General features: G+C 38.8%; 1 protein-coding gene across 1 annotated transcript; it reads right to left on the bottom strand.

Moving 5' to 3' along the window:
* Positions 1-1,461: 1,461 nt before the first annotated feature.
* AMACR (alpha-methylacyl-CoA racemase) lies at positions 1,462-20,985 on the bottom strand. The gene is made up of 5 exons (XM_050328956.1): positions 20,703-20,985; positions 17,932-18,075; positions 15,209-15,369; positions 9,964-10,150; positions 1,462-2,255 (listed from the first exon to the last, which is right to left on the bottom strand). The coding sequence occupies exons 1-5, from the start codon at positions 20,980-20,982 to the stop codon at positions 1,846-1,848; spliced, it is 1,182 nt and encodes a 393-aa protein (XP_050184913.1). The 5' UTR covers positions 20,983-20,985; the 3' UTR covers positions 1,462-1,845.
* Between the last annotated feature and the right edge of the window lie 2,358 nt (positions 20,986-23,343).

Raw genomic sequence — 23,343 nt, 5'->3', positions numbered from 1 at the left:
TATCCACAACTAAGGAATTACTGTTTACGCATGAAGCACACATATAACGGGAACATACATCACATGGTCAGGGCGCAGGATTAGCCTGACACAAAGCTATTCCTCTTGCTGTTGTAGGACAGCAGCGATACTAGGAATCTAGAGCCCTCATCTTTACATTCAGCAAATATGAACATCAGAGTGCCGATTTCCTGCTGAGAAAAAAAATCTGTATGTGTCCAGGAAAGGATTTCAATGCACTTCATGAAGATGAGTAAGTGAACCTTCTCACTGCATTAGTGACAGATAAAAAGCTTGACAGAAGTCTGTCAAACAGCAACTGGTAAGTATATTTTTGCATCTGCTGTCTACTACCCTCAGAAGAACTGATTATTTCCTTGGTTTCTGAAAACAAAGGTGTGCTGGTTTTGGCTGGGATGTCAGGATCACTTAGTTGTTTTTTTTTAAAACAGTCTTACCTGCCAAGGGAAGGCCCCACAAGAAATCCACAGTGACACACTCAAACTGGACCTTTCAGATGTAGCCACACAAGTGAGGCAACTGATCCAACCTGTGCTGAAGTAATATGAATTTTTAAATTGATGATTCTGGGGTCAAAACTTATGTGCCATGGAGATTATTACATTTGACAGCGCTGACTTTTCTCCAACATGAGCAGATGTACCTGGGACTAAGAAAACTGTCAAATCCTACCATAAAGGTGTATAATACTCAGTAATTCAGATTAGAGTGAGTATCAGCTGGAAACATAAGTTGCTTTTGCTCGTTGTTTAGATAATTTTACAGGACCTACTAGACAATTCTTGCTTTCAGGAAGGTGTTCACGTAATAGGATGTAAAGGGGTTTTTTATGGTAATAATGCTGACAGTTTTGCCATGATACAAAATGAGCTGAGGTATACCTCAGTTTTGGAAGCCTTTGTAAGCAACAAACTAATCCTCAGCAAAATGCAGACAAAATTATGAAAAAGCCCCAACTTTTCATGCCATAATTTCTCACATGCTGGACTAGAGAATACTGTATTAAAGTCATATAACTAATTCTTCTTAAAAGTGTATTTTCTTTTGCCTTGAAAAAAATGGTTTCAAATGATGGTTTGATTTTGAAGGAAATTAAACCCAATAGAGAATAACCATTGTTAAAAACCTGTGCAGCTAAGTCGCCAACTTTTCCATAAAGAAAGGAAACGAATAATACTTGGCAGGTATTTTAAAAACAAAAGTCATTCTGAAGTGAGTTTCTAGCCAAATTGAAGTTCCAAATGTAATGTAATCAGGAGACTGCATTGAGAAAATGTAGCCAGGCTATTAAACAGATTAACTTTATGGTAATAGCTCTGCAGCAGCACATAAGCAAACAGCATTAATTTGACCATAACTTTGGCATGATAAAGCAAATTAATTAATATGATAAAATAGAGGAAAAAATCCTTTGTAATCTCTGAGTAAACAACAAATTCATTTACAAAGATTATAATTAAATTTTATTAAAAGTATTGCCTTCATGTAATTACAACATATATTACAAAGCAATGATGCAGCTAAGAATTAAAAGAAACAAGCCACAGGATTCAATATTTAAACAAAAATTCTGAGAATGTACAGGTGCTTACTAAACAGACTGTGTAGATCTTCAGAACACAATTATCATCTCATTCTGGACAGTAGATGATCCATGTAGATAACTCCCAGTGTTTTCAATTATACTTAAAATTTAAATAATTAAAAAATATATATTATGTAAAAACAATATTATGCAAACATTCATTTGTCATATAATTCAATTTTAATGCATAAGAAGTTACTCTATCAGCCTTAAATTTGTGTGATATGCACAGTCAGAGATTATAAATTAGCTTTGGGTTTACTGAATCCTATTATTTTATCAGAATGAAGTTTAGCAATCTCTTGCTTAGTAAACCCATTTTCTAGAAGTATCTCTTCTGTGTGTTCTCCTATAAAAGGATCTCTTTCACACAAAGGAACAGCAGGAGTCCTTGATAAAAGAGGAGCAGGTCTAGGACTTATCTCTCCCCGATCATTTTTGATAAAAGAATTTCTTTGTTTGTTATGCTGATCTGAGGCAACATCATTGAGGGATAAAACAGGGGTCACACAGGCATCAGTACCATCAAATATGCTGCACCACTCAGCCTGTGTCTTCTGTGCAAATATGGATGCAAATTTTTTCTTCATTTCAGGCCAGTCGGAAACACTCATCTGAACAGGAAGTTCATCTGAATCTAACCCAAGACCTGAAAGAAGAAAAGCAAAGGTTAACTATAGCATACCTTAGATTAATTACTAAGTGCTCCCCACAAACAGTAAGTTTCTCAAGAAGGTAGTATTTTTGAGGTAGTACTGAAAGTTACTTCAAACTTTATTCAGGCATCTGTGCAGGGCAGGGAGAAGAGGAATAAAATGTTCTATGATGCTTGCAATTAGACTAAACTGCATCAGCTACACCTTTTTAACTAGGTAACTATAATAAACACTAATTTGTATGAACACTTCACAAAAGCAGCAGCTGTCTAGAGATAATAATGTCCTGAGAACAGCATTTATAATAGCAATTGTACTCTCTACCTGGCAGTAGCAACACATAAGTCTGCTGAATGGGTCCTGGACTACAGCAACACACTTATCTCACAGAAGCCAGTACATCTGCCAGAGCTGGACATTCAGAAAGGCTGCAGTGTTTGAAGTTCAACGCCATCAGGTTATTTCTGTGCCCCAGATGGTGTGGATGGATGTTCCCAGGCTCAGTGCCTGCAGCCTGCAGACTGACCTGCTTCTTCACTCCCTCAGTCCGAACAGCCTCCAGCAGTGTCTCCTGCTCTCTCTTCTTCAGCACACCTCCCAGACTCCAATTCTCCACTGCTGCTCTTTGGGAAAAGTGAAACCTATAGTCCTTTCCCTCACTAACTGCTTAAGAACTTTGCCTTCCATGTCAGTCGCAAGGACCACCCAGGTATGCAATATGCACATCCCTTCTGAGACACAAGAGCGAAGGATGGACGCACAGGCTTTGTACTGAAAACTTCCTGAACTAGCAAGTACCAGGCTCTTCCCTAAATTAGCACCACATTCCCTCCCACTGGGCAGCTTACATCTCTTCTGTGCTGCTGGTTTCCAATCTCTGTTTCTGTTCTCATGGATTCTGCTCTCTGCTCTCCCTACTCTTCCATTCTGCTATTCAAGGAGATGCAAGAATTTTTTTTCACTTCTTGTAGGGTTTATCTCAAAAAGGAGGTAAGAAACAAAAGAAAAGGCAAGTAAACTACACTTCGAAAATGTAGATGATAGAGAGGTACAGGCAGACCTTACGATACCAAACAGAAATCAGAACTGATATATTGAAGGCTGTCCAAATAGTTCCATCTTGAAATTCAGGAGCATGAACACAGCAGGAAAAATTCAGAAAAAGCAGCGATAAGAAAGAAGTTAATTTGAGAAACTTGAGAAAGACTAGAGAACAACTCTCATCACAATGCTTCACAAGTAACGAAAAAAGGGAGCTGCTTAGAAAACAACAGTTCTGTGCCAGAGGCAGTGAACATACAGAGCTCTGCAAACACTTAATTTCGAACTTTCTTTCTAGTATCTTCAGATATCTGTTGACCAACAAGTGTTAGCAGGCTTGGGTACTAGACAGCTGTTTGCAGGTAGAATTTACACAGAACTCCTCTAATCTTTAGCTGTAGATAGGCAGAAAAAACTTACGGTTATCTTCTATTTCTATTTCTATATTCTACTTTCTTTCTAAGATTCCTTGTCACTGAGAGAGGTAGACATAGCTACTGAAACATAAAGGGGAGAAGATGTCTAATCTTCTGCTCTTTATGTTCTTTCTTTCTCATAATCTCTACAAGATGCACTTCTTAGGGCCTGCAGTTCCCACCAGCTTAACATAATATTTGAGAATGTAACTGTTGAGCACAGGATTCTTAAATAAAAGCTTTAAAAATTATTATATGCTTCAAAATTGTACTTTGGTACTTCAAAGGAAAACACACAGAAATTGCCAATCTCCAGACGCAGAAATATAGCCTTGTAGTTGTTCACTTTTAGAAGAAATTTGACACAAAGACAAAAAAAGCATTTTCAGATATTAGATATGCCTATAGATACCAGGATGAATGTTACTACACAGTAAATATCAGTCCTTATGGATGGTGATACCAAGTCACATGCACCTTAAATTACTAAACATATAATCCAGTGCTCTAGTGCCATCCTAATAAGAGATCAGCTGAAGATTACCCACAGTGGTTGAACATCCATAAAGAAATAAAAGTTAGTAATACTTTAAAAATTAATTGCAGTATTAATTTTAAAAGTATAATACTAAAGATAAAGAGCTTCAGTGAAATTTACTTATGAACTATGAGGTGAGACGAATTTACCTTCCACAAAATGGACAGCTAAGTAAGAACACACTGCCTGAGATTCTCAGTGCATGAAATCTTGCCAGCTGGAACTTTTGTTTCATAAGTACTTATTTGCTTATTAATTATAGTTTGGGTCCTAGCAGCCAGTCCAACATGAACAGAGCTCTGCTATTATCCCATGACAGAATTATATTCGATGGTCGTGGCAGATGGAAAGTTGGCTGAATGTAATCACACACACTCTGGCAGAACAGAACAATGTGCAGAACCTGGAATTTAATATTACATGCTCATTTTCCGTTGACCACTGAAGACTTCAAATTTAACTGACAGCATTTAAGCACTGCAGCTTCTCATTTTCCAGTTTGTGCTAACCATTTGTGGTGCAGATGAGCAGAAACACAGCAGGAGTGACTGACTCAACAAGGAAACAATTACACAGCACAGAATTGTCTGGGATACCACAGCATGACAGATTTCACTCACTTGTAATCAAAAGCAAAGTATCTTTTACAGAAAATATCTTGTAAAGCAATCAAAACTTACTTCCAAGTTTTTTAGTTTAAATTTTCATCTAGGATTTTTTTGTTTAGAAAAACCCACTTAACCCACGCCAGAACAGCACTGAAATGGTTTTTGAAAAATGAAGAACTGTCTCCTTTAATGACATAGTATTAAAAACTCTTTCAAATGCTATAGCTTTTCTGACCGATGTCTGCATGTCGTTATTGATGCAACAAACTGAAATCTGTATTTCTTAGACAGACTGCAGTAGAATCAGGCACCTACTTCAAAGGAGAGGAAACAGTAAAATTCAATAGATAAACCAGCAGAGCTGCTTTACTCTTTCAGTATATTACTGTTTTACAGTTTCTTACAGTATTTCAGCCACACTATTATAAAAGCAGAGCTTTGTCCAGGATTTTCTTAGTTTAACTTGCTGATTTTCTTTTTAAAATTGCGTGGTCATAGCACAGTAATTTTTAAAATTGTCTTGCCTCAACATGACTGAATGGAACCATCTAGTATGGGAATCCTTAATTATGGCTCAAAAGACAGCCATAATGTGCACACCATTGCACACTCTTGTCTAAAGACAAGTCATTCTCACTCTGAGAGGGAACTGGACTTCAGTAGCAAATTATCATTAACTTACTTATGTAAAGTTCTTTGTCTGCTCAAAGTTTCTGAAACTAAATAATTTTTTAGAAAGTGACAGCTAAGCAAAAGGCTGATCATGAACCAAGTACTACTGAGGAGTGCTGCAAATGTATCCATCCACAGGTGTAGTCCAAAGTGAGATGCTTAATTATCATAATTGCAAATGTTTTGGTGCAGCAAGAACCTGCCCCTAGAGTATTTGTACAACGTTTAAGACTTATCATAATAAATAAATTCAAATAAAATGTAACATTATGTGTACCTGAGTCTAACATGTAATGAGGAAACTAACTGTCCCCTTTGCATGTCTCAATAACAATATGGTATTGAATTCAGTTTATCAGCATATTTTTAACACAGTACACAATACTTTACAATCCCAAAATGGAGAGTCCTGTGGAAATCCATCATAATGATGTCAACTGTGTTTTTCAAGTGTTCCCTAGAAGTTACACAATTTCGGACTATCAAAGTTGTATGAAAGGAGTACAGTTGACCACACTTTCAGGATTTTAGTAACTGTCAGTGGTTTTCACACCAATGTATGTGGATACTAAGTTTACCTTGTGGAACCAACTTTACACCACATGATAACGCAAAATCAGACCTTTACTCTCATCCGATACACAATATTTACTATTTCTTCATGCCTCTTGTAGCCTGGCTGCAGCAATATCAAGCACCTATTGCTAAAAGTCAAGACAAACCTGCAGAAGCAATTCACAGCTGGAAGACATTCTGGCTCTTTCTGTCAAAAGATTAAGACTTTACTTGTGTATGTTTTTTACATCATATCTTTCATAAGATGCAATAGCCATTTTAGCCAAATGCCAAGGCATTTTAGCTATTTATTGCTTGACTTCTGCAGTAATAAAATTACATTTGCAAAAGGACTATAGCTTGTTTGTTAACAGCAAAAAGTTAGCCCAGAATAGTAGAGATAACAATAGAGCTACTGCAGCAATTATTTACTATATCTATTTTATAAAGATTCAGTTTCTCATATAACCTGATTTTTTTTTTTTAAGTCATAAATTTCTGGTAAGTAGAAGTTTAATTTTCCCTGATGACCATGATCTACAAAGCCAACGACCTTCTCAAACTCATCTATTTTTTTAAATTAAGTTCCCTCTGCAGAATTCTCAAGAACTTTCCTTTCCATGTCATTAACTGCACTCCGGTCCACCACTGGCTTCCCAGTTCTGCAGGGAAACACTGAAATGAACCAAACTAAAAAGGAAACCAATTCCGCTCTGGCTTTATCAGAATTCTGTGAGCAGGGACAAATGGCTCAGAAATCATGTTCCTTTCTCCAGTCTGCAGTCTTTAAATCTCCAGCTGACATCTGCAACACCCTTGTGCTCTCATTCTACAGGAGTGGCAAAAGTAACCCCCCTCTCTGAATATGGAGAGAAAGACATCAAGTGGTTTTTGAATATATTTTATCTGGAACGACACCAAATTGTTCACCAGCAGAACTGACCAGAACTAGGGCAAAAAGCTATGAAATGAAATTATGGAAATTGTAACTGGAACATACCATTCTAAAATCACTTCAAAGCTGGAATTAATGCCTGGAACAGATGACTGAGCCTAAGTTAAAGCTCCTCAGGTTTGTGAAAGAGCAATACAATTTTCACAGGCAGCTTTTTCTTCCCTATAATATTCAAAGGCTTAAATTCTGAATTTAATTTCTGCAATAGATATCCCAGAAAGGAAATAATCCCTAACCCACAAGACGGATCTGCTGTTCTAATTTAGCACACTATTGCTTCAGAAAGACTCAAACCATAAGTACTGAAAGGAATAAATATTTCCTATGTAAAAGTCTGACCAATTCATGATATGCACCTAAAATACAATGACAAAAGACCAGTTACTTTAAATGCAATGTTGTGTGAAAATCTTGAGTTTGGTCAGATACTTCAAACAATGTACTTTTACAAAATAAACAAAGAAAGCTCACTGAGTGTAAACAAGCGAAGATTGTTATAGTGTTACAGGCAAAGAGCAAAATTTCCTCACAGCCTGTAGTCTGCATGTATTTTTTAAAACATAATAGAATCAGACTGGAACATAGGCAACTATGATTGCAGTTGTTGTTTACTTACAAATGGATACACATCAGCTCTTTATTGCTGCAACAAGTATTTTTGAAACTTTAGCTGTTAAAATCAAGCAATTTCTCTGCATTGTAAGTGTAATGAATACTTTCAAAGATGAAAATAAAGTTTTCCAGTGCAGGTGCCCCTACACAGACAGAAGAATTCACAGTTGCTTGTCCAACTTTATGCTCTAAATTTCTGAGAAACAACTAAAAGAAAAGCAGAATTTTAACATTTTCCTCAGTAAAGAATTACCTAAATAAGACACAGAGACCAATGAATGACCATGCTGTACCAACTGGCCACTGGATTCATCCATGAGAGGCTTCTATCTAGCTAAGATGCTTGAAAGAGAAAAGCATGAGTCTTGCCCTGTAGCCATAATCAGTACAAGAAGGTAAGACTGGCCAAAAAAGGTTCACTGAAAAAAAGAGTCACAAACAGAACCAGACACCATTACAGATTTTGTGGGTTTTTTTTAACAAATACAGATTCCATCCCATTTCTGTAGCTTAACAGTATGTGTGATTCAACTTAATCTCCAGAGAAGAATAAAATACTGCAGCCATGCATGCTACAGGTCAGTGTTTGATCACTTTAAGCCAAACATATGGGTATTTGAGTAAGCAGCTTTATTTCTTTCTTGTTTTCTCTGTATTTAATACAAGCATTCTCCCTGAAGATATTTACTGGAATTCCAAATTCCCAAACCTCCAGAACAAGGGTTTACATTTTACTTTGATACAGTTTCATATTTATGTTTGTTCTCCAACTCTGACTTCTTGCAAGCAAGAAAATTTCAGGGGAGGGGATGAGAAAAACATTTCAAAGAACTGCAAAGCATGGAATAATCAGCAATACTTTCCTTTTCAAGATCAAGTTGCTCACAGTTTGAGTTCACAAGTTATTCTCAGGACAATCAGAGACAAAGCACCTTTTTCTTCAGTCACGAACACAGTGCTTCCAAACCTGACATCTGATCTGTTCAACATAATTCTGGACATGTCCATAGGTCACTCCGGGAACCTTTTTTTTGCATTTCACAGATCAGCATGTACTGATTGGGATATTCCACACAATTGCATGGACACTTACAGCTACAGATGTGCAGGAAGCTGGGTAGCACCACAGGCTGTGAGAGAACAAAGGCTGTATGGAACAAGATCTCTCTTTGGGATCCTGGTCACCAAAGGCATACCCCGCCTTACAATCCCATACCCTCACTTCATCTTACCACGCTCCTGAATTTCAAAAATTCCTGGAAGAGCAGGCCCTGGCAATGACTATGCTCTTGTTAGCACAATGCAGCTGGCTGGAGCAGAGCTGGCAGTAAATGCCCCTGTGAGGAGCTGTCATGGTATAAGCCCAGCCAGCACCTAAGAACAACACAGCCACTGACTCCCCCTCCCCCAGGGTAAGATGGGGCAGAACTGGAACGTTAAAGGTGAGAAAGAAACTCATGGGTCGAGATAAAAACAGTTTAATAACTAGAAACAAATAACAATAATTAAAAAGAAATAAGGGAAAGAGGGGAAAAAACAGTAATAGAGAGGAAAATAAAATGCAAGAAAGATGAGAAGAAATAGCTGCTCACCCTCAACCGCCTGATGCCCTTGCAAACCACTGCTTTAACTCCACACAACTATTCTGCATCTACATTATAAATTCTTGAACAGATAAATCATATTTTATAGTCATATTTAGGGAGTCTTTAATCAAATATAAAAATTGTATCCATACCTGGATACTAAAAGTACTCTGAAATTGTGAGGAGGATATTAATTTATCAAGCAGAATTTGCTTCTACAAAAATTTTGTTCCATCAAGAAATACTGTGAACTACTTCCAATGAATATTCCTTTCTAAAACCATTTAAATACTTACTTTAAAAAAAATATAGCACAAATTCCTGAGTTTGCTTGAAATTTTATTTGCAATATCAAAGACTTAGTTCTCCTTTTTTTAAAGTATATTCACAATCATTTGAAAAAAGTGATTTCCAAAATCAATTGTTTAGTGCTCCACTCACATCACAGACTTCCATTACCATAACTCCAGAAAAAAATCTGCAACTTAAATATATTTTCTGAGGGCAAACTGAAGAGAGGATGAAAAAGAAAGAAATTAATTGCTAGAAGAAGAAGAAAGTCAATTGAACTGCTACACAACCACCCAACTGGCTTCAGGAAGTGTTTCGCATTTACAAAGCAATCACATAACCATGAACCATGAATCAAAATGGAATTATTAAAGAATTGATTCATTCATGCTTTGCTGATGTGAAGCAACTGCTCCAAGCTACTCACCCTTTATTAACTGCTTATAGAATTGAGGCTCAATGGCACCCACAGCCATGAATTTTCCATCGGAGGTCCTGTAGATTTCGTAAAAAGGTGCACCACCGTCTAACAGGTTTGCACCTCGAGGTCCGGTCCAAATTCCTATATTTCGCGATTTCCACAGGAAAGAACTTAGGTATGCTACTCCTTCTACCTTGAAGATTTACAGGAAAAAATAAAAGCTTCAGTAAATTAGATGGCATGATTCCAAAATGCTATATAAAACAAAACAGCAAAAAGCTACTACTAGTTAAGATTTTTAATGATGAAACTTCTGGTAATCAATTTAATTTCTTAAAGTTTTCAATTGCTGTTTATATTGCATCTAGAATTAAAGAACGAGAAAGAGCATAAATGTTATAATGCAGCCTCACATGGATTACACACTTTCAATGCATGCAGTTTCCTCATTTAGAAAGTTTATAATCATTCTGGGTTCACAATGGGAATATAAGCAGTTTCAGGTGACAGGACAAGCTTCTTGGTTCTATACAACCTTAAGTATGACAATTGTGAAAGTCTTCTAAACCTCTAGAAAACAAGATGCGTGTGCCAGTCCTGTAAGTATCTGATTTTTATCTCAACATAACCTTTTTTATATATAGTGATTATAAGATGACTGCTATTTCTAGAAAAAAGATTGAAGGAAATCAAAGGTCAATGCTCTCTTATAGCATGGGAACTAGAAGCTTATTTCCATCACGAAGTTAAAAATTTTTCTCCTACTGTCATCCCTAGCAGCTAACTAGATATAGCAAGGTAATCTCTAAATAAGCAAGTGTCTGATGAATACAGCACTAGAAAACATGATCAATCATGTTTCAACTTGCTTCTCAAAATTTTGTCTACATGGAGTACAATCAGATGAAAATTCAGTTTGTTCAGCCTTTCAATAATTATCAATCTTGTACCAGTCTTTCAAGCAAAATCACATCCCACAGTTTTGCTCACCAGCACAATCCATTTTCTCCCCACTGCATTAGAAAAACTGTAAGCAAAGATGAAGCAGTTGGCCAGAAACATTCCACTGGAACAGATTAAAACCTCAGTTCTATCATTCTGAATATCACTTTGATTTATGCATTTTCAACTGTGTAATATTAACCTAGTATTGCCTACAGAGAAAAGCACAGATCCTGTACCAAAATAAAAAGCTACTAAATTTTCACATGGAAAGATCTATTAGTTCCTACCTTTCAAAGCAAGAATTTAACACATGCAAATCTCTGAAGTATGCAGACAAGAAGGTTTCTTCATTGAAAGTATGTTATTTGCCTCAAGGACAAGAATACTTCTGCCCTACTTGCCACACGTTAAAGTCAATTAAAATACTTTCATATGAGAAAATACTGTATACCTTCATCTACATGTTCACAAAATAATTGCAAGGATATTAAAACCAAGTTTGCTTTAATAATGATCTGATCTTGCATTGGTCATATTAACAAAAAAATACCAAAACCCACTGAAAGTAAGGATTATAAAAGAGGGGGAAAATATCAGAATAAGCTCTAACTGATAACTGGATTTTGGTGCTGACAAAACTGTTACAGTCAGCACCTGTACAATACCTATGTACGATGCTACTTACCCTGAAAACACTTAAAATAAAACAGCACATCTGTTTTACACTGGTATAGAGACTTTGGAAATATCCCTGGCTGGGCAATTGGACAGCTAACTCCTGCGTGAGGCCCACTGGAATTCAGAGACAAGTCAAAAAAGTGTCTAATGTCTGCACTAGGCCTCCAAAGTCACACTCAAATAACACCACGCACTCGCTAATGTGATCAGCTTCTTTTAAAACACGAAAAGGACGACATGGGCAGACCACACTTTAGCCTAATTGCAGGATGATTACAGCAAGCTATGTGCTTCACTTAATGGTCCTCAAAATAAAAGCATCAGCAGTCTCTGAAGCAGGCACAAGAATCCAGAGGCACAACCTCACTGGGTGACCTGTCTGCCTGCAAGCCTTCTGTTCCTTTTGCAGACTGAAATAGTTCAAAGTGAGAATTAATCCACACTAACCTAACCTTTATCCTCATGACTGACGAAGGCCTCTAGGATGTGGGACTTATGGTTTTGAATACTTCCAGGCTGAGAAAAACCTGGAACCTCAGTCTTCTGTTGGACAGCTAAGTGCTCCTGCCATGAGACTATTATGCAAGTGCTCATTACCAACATCCTTTCCTCTGGCTGTCCTTTCACAAAGAGTGAGTCACGCTCAGTCAGATGCCTACCATCAGCAGAAGGTTCTGTGGCTGAATTTGGAGTGAATCTCAAGTGTGGCCCTGACTCACATGCCTCTGATCCAGTGTGGTGCAAGACTGCAGATGCACAATTGTGCCTACTGTGCCATATAGCAGAGTCCACCCCACATCCTTCTCACTCAGCACATGGCAACTCTCTGGCTTACTGTAAAATACCCATGATCCTACAAAATCAGTAGGAAGAGAGAGCAACCAATATGAATCAATCCAGACCAGGCATTTAATTCTTCTGAGGCAGACAGATGAAACCCAGGACAGAGTGTTTATTTTTTACACAGCACAGTAATAACACTGGACACTGAGAGGAGATGCAAGTTCAGCCCTTGGCCTGAACCTCTTTACCCTCTTTTCGTATCAGTTTGGATTCCCTTACTATAGGGGTTCCTCATGTTTATATTACTGATAATAAGAATGCTCCCAATCCACTTTTCACCCTTCAGCACAGTGATCAGAAACAGAAGACAAATAACAATTTCTTCCCTCACAAAAATTCTGACCTCAGTCTGCAATTACTAACCAGAAAAACAAGAAATAATTTATTTCTTTAGATTATGTCAGAAAAATAGACATTGCAATAAAATGAGAAAACCCTGTCACTAAATCCATGAAGTAGCATGAAAACCTAATAAAAGTAATCCTGATGACATAAAGCTGCTAAAAAGAAAACTAATTTTCCCTCTTCTGCTGTAGAAAATTCTACCATGTGTCAGAGTCATTAACATATTCAGACTCCCTAAACTATACCACAACATAAGGAATTACTCTATTAAACAAAATATAATGTTAAAAAAAAATGACAGTTGAAACGCTGTGGCATTGTGATTTTAAAATATCTACTTCCATGAAAAAAACTTAGGCACAACAACAGGCTCACCCACCCAGTCTATTTAACTATCTTTGCTGATGATGATGTATGTATGTTTTTCATCAACTGTGTCACTGAAAGTCTATTCAGGTAAAAGGAATATAACAAAATGCCAGGTAAAGTACATCCTGTGATACAGAACGTTATTCTACCCATTTCACAGACCATCAGACCATATCAGCAGGGGACTCTCAGTTCTGCAATTGCAATAAGGCAAGAAAAAATTGAAAGAGAGAACTTGAGGGGCTTAAAAATCCCCACAAAAAACACACAAAACATTCCATTCCAAATGAGCTACAAATTCATTAGAATGTTAGCAGACTTACACTGATTCTTCTTCTAACAATTTTTTTTTACTTTTTTAAAGTATGATAAGGAAAATAAGGTAATACTACAAACTACAAGAAGTATCTTCTTCCGTATTTCAAGGCTTGTCAAAATTCTCCACAGTTTTTGTTTCACAAAACTATGAAACAAACTGTGTTTGTTTCACACAAACTCCTTCCATTTTATTTTGTAGGTCATGTTTTCAGAGTCATAATTTTTGTTGTGCTTATTGGGACTTTCTCAAATGTTTTTGAAAGATGGTGATCAGCATCAGAAATAGTATTTTCCTGAGTCTTCATAAACACTCAATAGGTTAGAATAACTGCTTCAGAATGTTTTCTCTATGCTGGCTCTATTTCCTGTTTATACATCCCAGTACAGTGTGTATGTGTTTTGCAACAGGATGGTATTGTTGACTCATGTTCAGCTTGTGACTACTACAAACCCCCAGGATTGTACTTTAGATAATTGTTCTCATACTGCATTTGTGTAGCTAATTCTTTCTTCCTGAAGAGGACTGTAGAGCAGTGCTATCCATGAATTGCAGCCAGCTTTTTCCAGGTCATTTCTCCAATTTGAAAAGGTTATTCTCAGTTCTAATCCAAGTGTCCAACATACTTGTAGTCCGCCTCCTATTCATATCATCTTTAAATTTACTAAACACAATTGCTCATCCACCATTCAGTTTGTTGGAGAAAACACTGAAAAAAAACCCAACAAACATGTGTAGAACTCCACTTGATAAGCTTTTCATTTTGACAATCAGGCATTAGTAACTATTATTGCAGTAAAAACACTAATCCTGTCTTGCACTGTTCCCACAGAATTTTCCTCTAGACCTAATGCCATGGCCTGCTCCTGGAACTGCTGCATGAATTTGTCAAAAACTTACTCAAGTTAAGAGATCAAACATCACTTTCTATTCTCCCATCTTCAAGACCACTTCAACAAGGGAATTTTTTTAATTAATGTCATTTTTTTTCCAATTTATATTTCAGTCTAAACCACAGCCTTCACTGTACTACAACACCTCAAAAGGAGGTCCAATTTTAATTGCAAAGCTCTTTAAAAACAGAAAAAAAGAGAAACTGAGAAACAACACTTGCAGGTAAAATGGATTTCAAGGATAAATAGAAATAAGTATTTTTCCTCTGTGTGTAAGTGGGTGGCCTTCCAGTGGCAAAAATCCAGAGTACTCATTATTAAGCTAACTGAGCCTTTAATTTATTTTACAGCACATTCACAAGTGTTTGAAATTGATTTCTTGGCAATGACCCATGGCAGTGTAACTCTCCAAGGAAACAGTGTCTCTAATAAGATATGACGTGTCACCAATTCAAAAGACAATGTGTCTTGAATAAAGCTAATGCAAGTCTCTATTTTATTAGTATTAACCTTTTTTCTATAATGCATTATGTTAATTGATTATTACATACCCTATCTCCATACACCAAACTTACTCATCAAATATATACAGCTAATACTTTGTGCAGAAGACAGACAGGTAAAAAGAGAGAGAGGGGGAAAGTCACAGAATGTGTTACATGACATAAGGATGTTATGGCAGCAGTGAGTAATATGTGAAAACTACTTCCCTGTGAAGGAATAGCCATTTTATGAGGTTGCTTTCCCCTTCACAAGTTCTTGATTTTAAACCTTACATTTCTCCCAGTTTCCTCCCTTTTACAGATTTAGAGCAGGAAAAAGCAAAACTACGAAACCCCACTTTCCTTGAGACCTTACTTACCATACTTGCATCAATGATCTGCCCTCTGCCAGATGTGGCACGTTCATAAAGGGCTATAACGATGCCCAATGCACACATGACACCCCCACCAGCAAAATCTGCCAGAAGATTTATGGGTGCGTAAGGGTTTTCATCTTTTCTACCCAGGTTTGACAGCACACCTGACAAGAGGGCAAACAAAGCAAGCATAAGCATAAAATTAATTATAAACATTCATTTATACATTTCTACAGTTAAAGTTTCTTTCTTTTCAATCTATGCAAATAAACAAGGGATAAAGCAGTCTTCTACCAACAGTTTTCTGTCTTTACTCAGCTGTGTCCTAGAACATAGTTACTCTTTAATTCACAAAAGAACAAAATAAAATACATGAAATCACATTAGTGAAGACGTATTTAATTAAAGATACTAATAAAAGTCTCACAGATAAACCACCAATGTTTTGGTTATATGGACATGTAAAAAAAAACTCTTGTGTGCAATAATTGTTAGCACTATGGTACTATTAGTACTATATTAGTACTTCATACATGCATAGAACCTCCCCTGTAACAGGCATTATGAACATGTTTCAAAGCGACTTTAGTAAACTGTTTCTTCTTTGAATCCTTTAAAGTAAAAATGCAGATGTACAGTCTTATGTGCGCATAACCAGTGAATTAATAATCATAACAAAGGATCTCACACTGACAACAGTGCTTCAGTCCTATCCTCCCTCTTCAACTACCTTTGGGATAAGAAGAAAAGGTTGCGTATAAGAGGAACCAGTGAATAGAACAGGAAGGTTATCTCAGATTGCATGCAATGTAAACACAGGGAACTTATGCTTATGCCAGCAATTATGCAGAAATTAAAGGAATTAGAGCAAAGGCTAAGCCAGTTTACTTCAGACAGAGCTTTGAATCTGTTAACACTTCTCTGCCATCCTGATCCTCTTTACTGTGACCTTACTCTTTCTAGTTTCCTCATAGTGATTCCCTTTGGGCAAGTAAGAAACTCCAGTGAGATCACCTCTCTCCTCTGTCTGTATCCTAAGGTCTGAGACTTGCAGAATACCTGGTCAAAAATGCCTGAGAACTGTATGGTTCTGATGCACTCTTTATTTAGCTAATGGTCTAATGCATTTCCTAAGAGCACGCAACTTGAGTGGACAGTAAAAAAAAGAGTTTCCAAACCCTGTAATGCAAGTGCAAAGCCCTGTCGCTTGCTAAAACCTTCCTTTAACAGGCTAAAGGTTGTCACAGGCACCAGCAGATTAACATGCTAACTTCTCCCTAGATTTCCAAACACAAGCCATTTTTTAGTTAGGGAACGCCAAAGCTCACCAGGAAAATACTCAGAATATGAGATCTCATTTTTGAAGAATGACACCTCTCAAACACCTTGTTTTATTTTCTTTAAATAGGCAGAAAACTCAATTTGTGAAATTTTAAGCGAAGTGATTTTAGGAAGATAACACTAAAGTACTACTGATTAAATCATCTCCAGAGGAAAAAAACACTCCATTTTGTAAAACAGAAAATACTACATTCTATGGTACAGATGGACTACACTGCTTCTGTAAGGACTCCTTCCCTACACTAATAACAAATAAAAATATCCTAATACTTTGAAATCATCTTGACATGAAGTCAAAAGTGTTTCAAAAGAGGCATCCTTTCTTAAATCTTTTTTATTCTCTGACAGTTTTACATCATGAGAAAAGACTGAACCCACCCCTAAGGAAACTTAATTCCACAACACAGTTACTCCTCATGGTAGGTGATACCAGATCACCACATTTGCAGCACCTCTGCTCCAGCCTTTTGCTGGGTCTAAAAGAAATGCTCTGTCCAGTGGAAACCTCAGAAGTTTTGGGCCCTTTCTCTCCTTCCTCACAGGCTTGGAGAAGCAGCAGAGACAGAAGCAGTGTGAAGAGCATGAGGTAGGACCATGAGCGGATTGCCATCATCAGAGGTAATTTTGTTACTGTTTGCTACTGTATACTTGTAGAATCATAACACTTAAAACAGCACAATGTGTACAACCCCTCAATGAAACTTGGCACTGCCACTTTATTTTAAGCCTACTGCAATTCAGCTGGTGTCTGTGCAGACACATCTACAAGCAGAAAAGCAGAAGAACCAATTGTCTTAGGCTGCCTAGCTTCTCTTTGCTCAAAAAAAGCTGACAAGCCCACAAAATAATCCTCAGGCCTTTCAGGGTTATAAGCATACAGATTTTCTAGGAGAGAGGCCCTAGGAAAAACTTCAGTCCTCCCTTCAAAGAGGTTTATTCTGATACAGTAGCACAAAGGTGGGAAAATAATGTACAGCCTGAGAAGATGTGCTGATCCAGCCTAACAGCTTGCTGCTGCTGGCAAAACAAACAGCCTGTCCAGCCCACATTTCCTCCTTTCTTGTGCTAACTGGTTTGTTGGATCCCTAAATGAACTGTTTCACCTCAATAACCTGACAGAAAGAATCCTCATTTCTCCTGACCAGTTTCTGACTTGTGAGGAAGTTTACAGAGGGGTTAAGCAAATGCCAGAGCTGACTGGAGAGAATGGAGCAAGGCAAAGCACGTGGAAAGGAAACCCCCATTTCACTCACAGAGACACTTCAGATCACCTCAGTCGTTTCATCAGACTGCACCTCAGATATTTTGAACAATGTGCTTTCAACAAATTCCTGAGTTTTAAGGGGGAAAAAATCACGTAATTTAACAGAAATTTTACAGCCTACCTGATAAAGCCAAATAATTGATGTCATGACCTGCAGACTTGGCATATTTTCCTGTCTGGCCAAATCCAGTTAGTCTAGCATAGATGAGGCTGGGATTCTCCTGCAAAAGGACCTCTGGACCAAGCCCAAGTTTTTCCATGACACCTTAAAAAGACATAACCAAGGAATTCTAATTCACATTTATTTTTTAAAATTAGTTAAAACATACATGGTTCAAAATCAGATTATACAACAACAAAACTCAACTGTACTTTGTAAAGTAATACATTCCAGTTCAGTATCCATATTATAATGTGAACATTATAAATTACTGACATATTGAATACATTTTTAATACAAACCAAGCGGAAATCAAGCTTTAGGGTTCTTTCTCTTTTTTTAAGTTTTTTTCCCTGTTTTACTTCTCCAAAGGAATGACAGACAGCTTCCTGTACTGCTAGATGAGCAAGAAACCTAAAAAGGCTTGTAAAACAAGGAAAAAAAGAGGAAGAGCAAACTCTTCCATTTTCCATATTAAAACTACTTGAAATTTCTTCCACATCTCACTGCAATACACTTTCCTCACCGTTTTAGTTTCTCAGTGCCCCATGTGTTCCTGTACCTTTTAACTCACTGATACAAATGGAGCATGCCACTATTCCACAAAGGATCTACAACAACCACACAAAAGTAAATGTGTTCTTTTAATGTAGAGTAAAGAGCTTTTAGAAATCAGTGAAATGTAAGTTTGACCAGCATGGGTTTACAGAAATCAAGGCTAAAATTTTGATGTTGCAGTCCTAAGGGGTTTTAAAAGAAGCAAATTTGAGTTTCAAGTAAATTATACTGTCTTACTGTCTCAATGCAGTTTAGTCAGACTATGAGCTATGATACCTATACTGGCACTGCAGAGAGACACATTTTGGAAGGGAAAGGGTAACATAATTTCAGCACCTACTCCACCACAGAATATTACTCCAGCTTATTTCACAGACTATAATTATTTCACAGACTAATCCACAGTGTTACTACACCTTCAACTTTGTTAAGATCCATCTCTATTGCATTAATTACTGGGCAGTGGCAGGTGATTAATGCGAAGGAGGAAGCCATGAAATTTGGTAAAGTGTATGATTTCCAAAGGCGCAAGGGAGAAGTGTGTGTCAAATAACCCCTCTGATGTCACAAAGTCATCGTTGTAAGGTCAACAGCAAATATGCCTTTTACGAAACTCTCCTGTCACTTGGGCCCTCACCTTCTTACTGTTTCACACCAGCTTCATGATGGGTCACAGATTTGCCTAGTTCACCTACAGGCCCATAAGGTTACAGAATTGTCTGCACTTTCAGTTTAAAAAGAAAACCAAGTGCCTATAAAACCAATGAAAACAAAATTTCATAAGAAAAAAAAATCTGCTAGGAAACAGGAGACTAGCTACAAAGAAAAAATGGAATTTAATGTCTTCATTTTGTCTGCACAGCTTCTGGGGAGGGAATAAAAAAAACAATTTTAAAGTAAGACACGTAAAAATTATAAAACCCTGTTTCCAAAACGAAAAGAATTATTTGTGACACACAATCTGTAGGTCTGTCTATGATGTGTGATGTTTAACTGATACAGCATTATATTTCTAAATTGCCTAGAGAAACCCCAAAACATTTCAGCTCCTCACTGAAGCATCATCATAGAATCACAGAATAATTTGGTTTGGAAGGAACCTAGTCCAACCCCACTGGAAGGAGCAGAGACATCTTCAATTAGATCTGGGTGCACAGAGCACTGTCCTGACCCCAATGATACTCTTCATAGCAGAACAGCATCCTCAAGGAACAGTGGGGATACTGAAATAACCATCAAGTATGGCTTATCAACATGTTAGATCTGAAAAGCCAATATTTGAAACTGAGAACCTTAAAACAGTGTAAACGGTAAAAAAGTGTAAACTCTGCTATTGTCAAGCAGATGTCAAGCACCCCTAAATATTGTAAATTAGTAAATATGCATACTGTAATTAAAAGATGAACCAAAATATCTTTTTAAAAGATAATTTTCAAAAATTGAATAATTCCATACTTGAATATTTGAAGAATTTTGTTTTCTATTTAACCTAACTTTAATTTTCTATCTAACCTAAATATTTAACCTAATGTTAAAAATGGAAAATAATTACAAAACAAGGAAGGTTTTCGTAAATTGGACTTAAGACTGGCAGGAAATGAGTTCATGAAAAGCAACTTCCTAAAATCACATATGACTTTCGAAGACTTGTAGTTCATAACCTGGTTTTGAGCCTAAATCAGAGTTATCTTGTGTAACAGAATTATACTACTCTACTGAATACTTAACACTTGTTCTTATACTCATCTCCCTGGAATATGCGCTTTACAAATGCATGACAGTATAAATGCACAACGTCAGATCTTCAGAGGAACTGCCAGCTCTGAGACCTCTGACCCACATGGCAACCTTACAAATGTGAGCTGGACGGTATCAGCAGGCCAAGTGTGACCCCTTGGCTGGGATATCCTCCTGCTCGTCCAGAGCCCCGGCTGGGGGCACGGCTCTGTCTGAGCGCTCCTTCCCTGCGCTGTCACAGCGATGCTGCACTGCAAGAGCCCAAACAGAGCACCCGCCACGCAGCCACAGCAAATGCACCCCAAACTCCCGCTGCCCGCCCGCTTCCCGCTCTGCATTCCAGAGCTCACAGGCTGGCCGGCGGGATCCCCGCGGCCCCGACCTCCCGCTGCACCCACACGGCCTCCCTCAGGCGCCCCGGCCCCGCCGCCCCTCACCGTGGCGGAAGGGCTCGATGAGCACGTCCGCCCCGCGGCACAGCCGCCTCAGGGCCGCCGCTCCCTGCGGCCGCTTCAGGTCGAGCGCCAGGGAGCGTTTGCCGCGGCCCTGCACGTCGGGGGCCGGGGGGGAGCGGGACGGGTGGTCGACCCTCACCACCCGCGCCCCGAAGTCGGCGAGGATCATCCCGCAGAGCGGCGCCGGGGCCAGCCCGGCGAGCTCCAGCACCCGCACCCCGCTCAGCGCCATGGCCGCCGCCGCCTGCGAGCGCCGACGCATCGATCCGGCCGCCGCGCCCTTGGCCGCCCCGCCCGCCCTGGCGCGGGCTCCGGGCCTCGGTGCCCGCCGCGCTCTTCTTATCCCGAGGCCGTGTCACCCCGCGCTACCCTCCGCACCAGGTCGGAGGGAGGAGGAGTGGGCGTTCTCCTGAACGCTGAACTCTTAAAGAAGCTTCCCGGCCTGACCATCCAGGGAGCACTCTGATAGTCGCACCCGCACCCCCTGAGCTGGGGCCGGGGCTCCTTCGCAGGTACATCCCCTATGCTCACACCGACAGACCACGTTTCCTTACTGGCTCGGCCCCAGGTTTCCCATAGCAGAGTCTCAGGCATCCAGATCCTCAATTTAATCATGGTATAAATAAACTAAATAACTCAATAACAACACTTAGAGCTTGTGCCTCTGAGTAGGGACCCCTAACAAAGGGAGGCCTGGGTTTTTGTATCCTCACAGTCTAAGCATGGGAAAGTCACAGAATGACAGAATCAGTCAGCTGGAAAAGGCCTCCAAGATCATCGAGTCCAAGCCTTGAAGTCTGAATCTGGGGGTCATGTGCTCCTATGTCTCAGCATCAGGTCCCCATTTTTAGGCAAAGCAGCTGCAGCGTGTGGCCCTTGTCTCAGGCTGTGGCTCCTGCCCCTCGAAGCTCAACCTGCACCTCACAGTGCAGTGAGTGTATTCCTCAGCACAAAGAATGTAAAAATAAGCACCCTGTTTTCGAAAAAACTCCCCAGCCTCTGCCGTCGTGTTTGGCAGGGTGGCTAACAGCACTGGCAGCTGCTCACACTGGCCCCAGGCACCACAGATGCACCAAACTCCATGCACCCCAGACCCCTTGGTTACACGCTGGGATATTAAAATGGTTTGGTCTTTTTCACCAGATGTTCCTTTAAACAGGGCTGTCTGGCCCTGTTGTTCTTGTGGCATCAGCTGCTTACAGGAACAGACATAATTCCAGGAAAGGTAATGAAACCTTGGGCAATAGATTAACCAATTGGCTTTTCAAACTTACAGCCTGCTCCTAGTATTTCAGGTTACCCACTAGCAGACAGAGCAAAGGAACAGTTCCATGCTCATTCTATATATTTCTTTAAATTGGTTGGACTACAAAAATGTGTAAAGGCCATAAATATGAATGCAGAATTTTTTCTACCTCTGCAATAACAGAAGAAGCCTATTGCCAGAATAGCCTTTATTTTCCAGGTAGACACCAGGACCTGTAATGCAGGCACTGATTGTATCCACTGCTGTGAAAGGGCCAGGAGAAAAGTATGTGCATTTTCATTCAAACGCAGCTGCCTTGTTTTGTTTGTTATCCTTCTCCCTTAGATAAACTATAAAGGTTTATTTTCACAGACATTATCATATTATTGTGGCACTGTGTTTCTCTAAATAATTTTCAGTTTCATTTGTCCCATCACACCTTGGAGTTTGTATTGAATACAAACAGGCAATTTCTGTTGTGTCACCTTCTGTTGTGTCATCTTCTTTCATTTCACCTAATGCTGTTTAGTTTATCACACCCAAATAACACCATAATCACACACTGGATTTTGCTATGGCTTAAGTGAGCAGTCCTTTGCACCTGCTATTTTGTTGTCATCTGCAGTCACAGTGGGTACTCTGTGGCAGAAGCATTTGAGTCAGGACCTTATTGAATTATTTCAGTTTCAGAGAGGTGAGGGCAGCATTTTATGAGCATTAAATCCAATTTGAAAAACTGAATTTTAAGAAACTTAAGAAATACGCAGGCATGAGAGAGAAACAGATATTCTAATTAACTATGAGATGAAGGCTAGTGATCTGAGTCCAGCAAACTCTCCTGAAGCAGCAAGCTGGCCAGCACAAAATATATGTTAAAAAGAAGGAGTCCTCCTCTAGTGTGGACTTCCAGTGAAAACAATGCAGTGTTTTATTTATGCAATACCATTTAATATTTATCATTAATATGCAGCAGCAAATAGGAGGCTGTATGAATTCATCGCTGCCAAGGCAATGAGTGTAGGAAAGGAAGTTGTTTTGGGGTAAAATCTGCACTGTGGGTGGCAGGACACCTTGTCAGGGTGCTTTTGTGTGCTTTATTGAATTATGTCAGTGAATTGCTGTCTATGTCAGTGTTAAAAAATGAAATTATATATACTTTGTGCTATATAAACATTTCTTGCAGAGGTACAGACACTTCTACAACAGAGGCTGGCTACACTACATGCCAGACTTTTACAGTTGACCTCAGATTTGTTGGGTAAAATTACTCTTAGTTTTCAGTCCTTTGAAAAAATACCAAGGCAGCAATGTGACGTTTTAGCTGTACACAAAGCCTTGATTCTTCCCTTTTATGTGCATATGGTTTACAGTTTAGTC

Source organism: Myiozetetes cayanensis, unplaced genomic scaffold (assembly GCF_022539395.1).
Source record: "Myiozetetes cayanensis isolate MyiCay16 unplaced genomic scaffold, myiCay2020 scf4, whole genome shotgun sequence".
Classification (NCBI taxonomy): Eukaryota; Metazoa; Chordata; class Aves; order Passeriformes; family Tyrannidae; genus Myiozetetes; species Myiozetetes cayanensis.
Note: the sequence above shows the minus strand (reverse complement) of the source record. Positions and strands in the feature narration are given on the sequence as shown.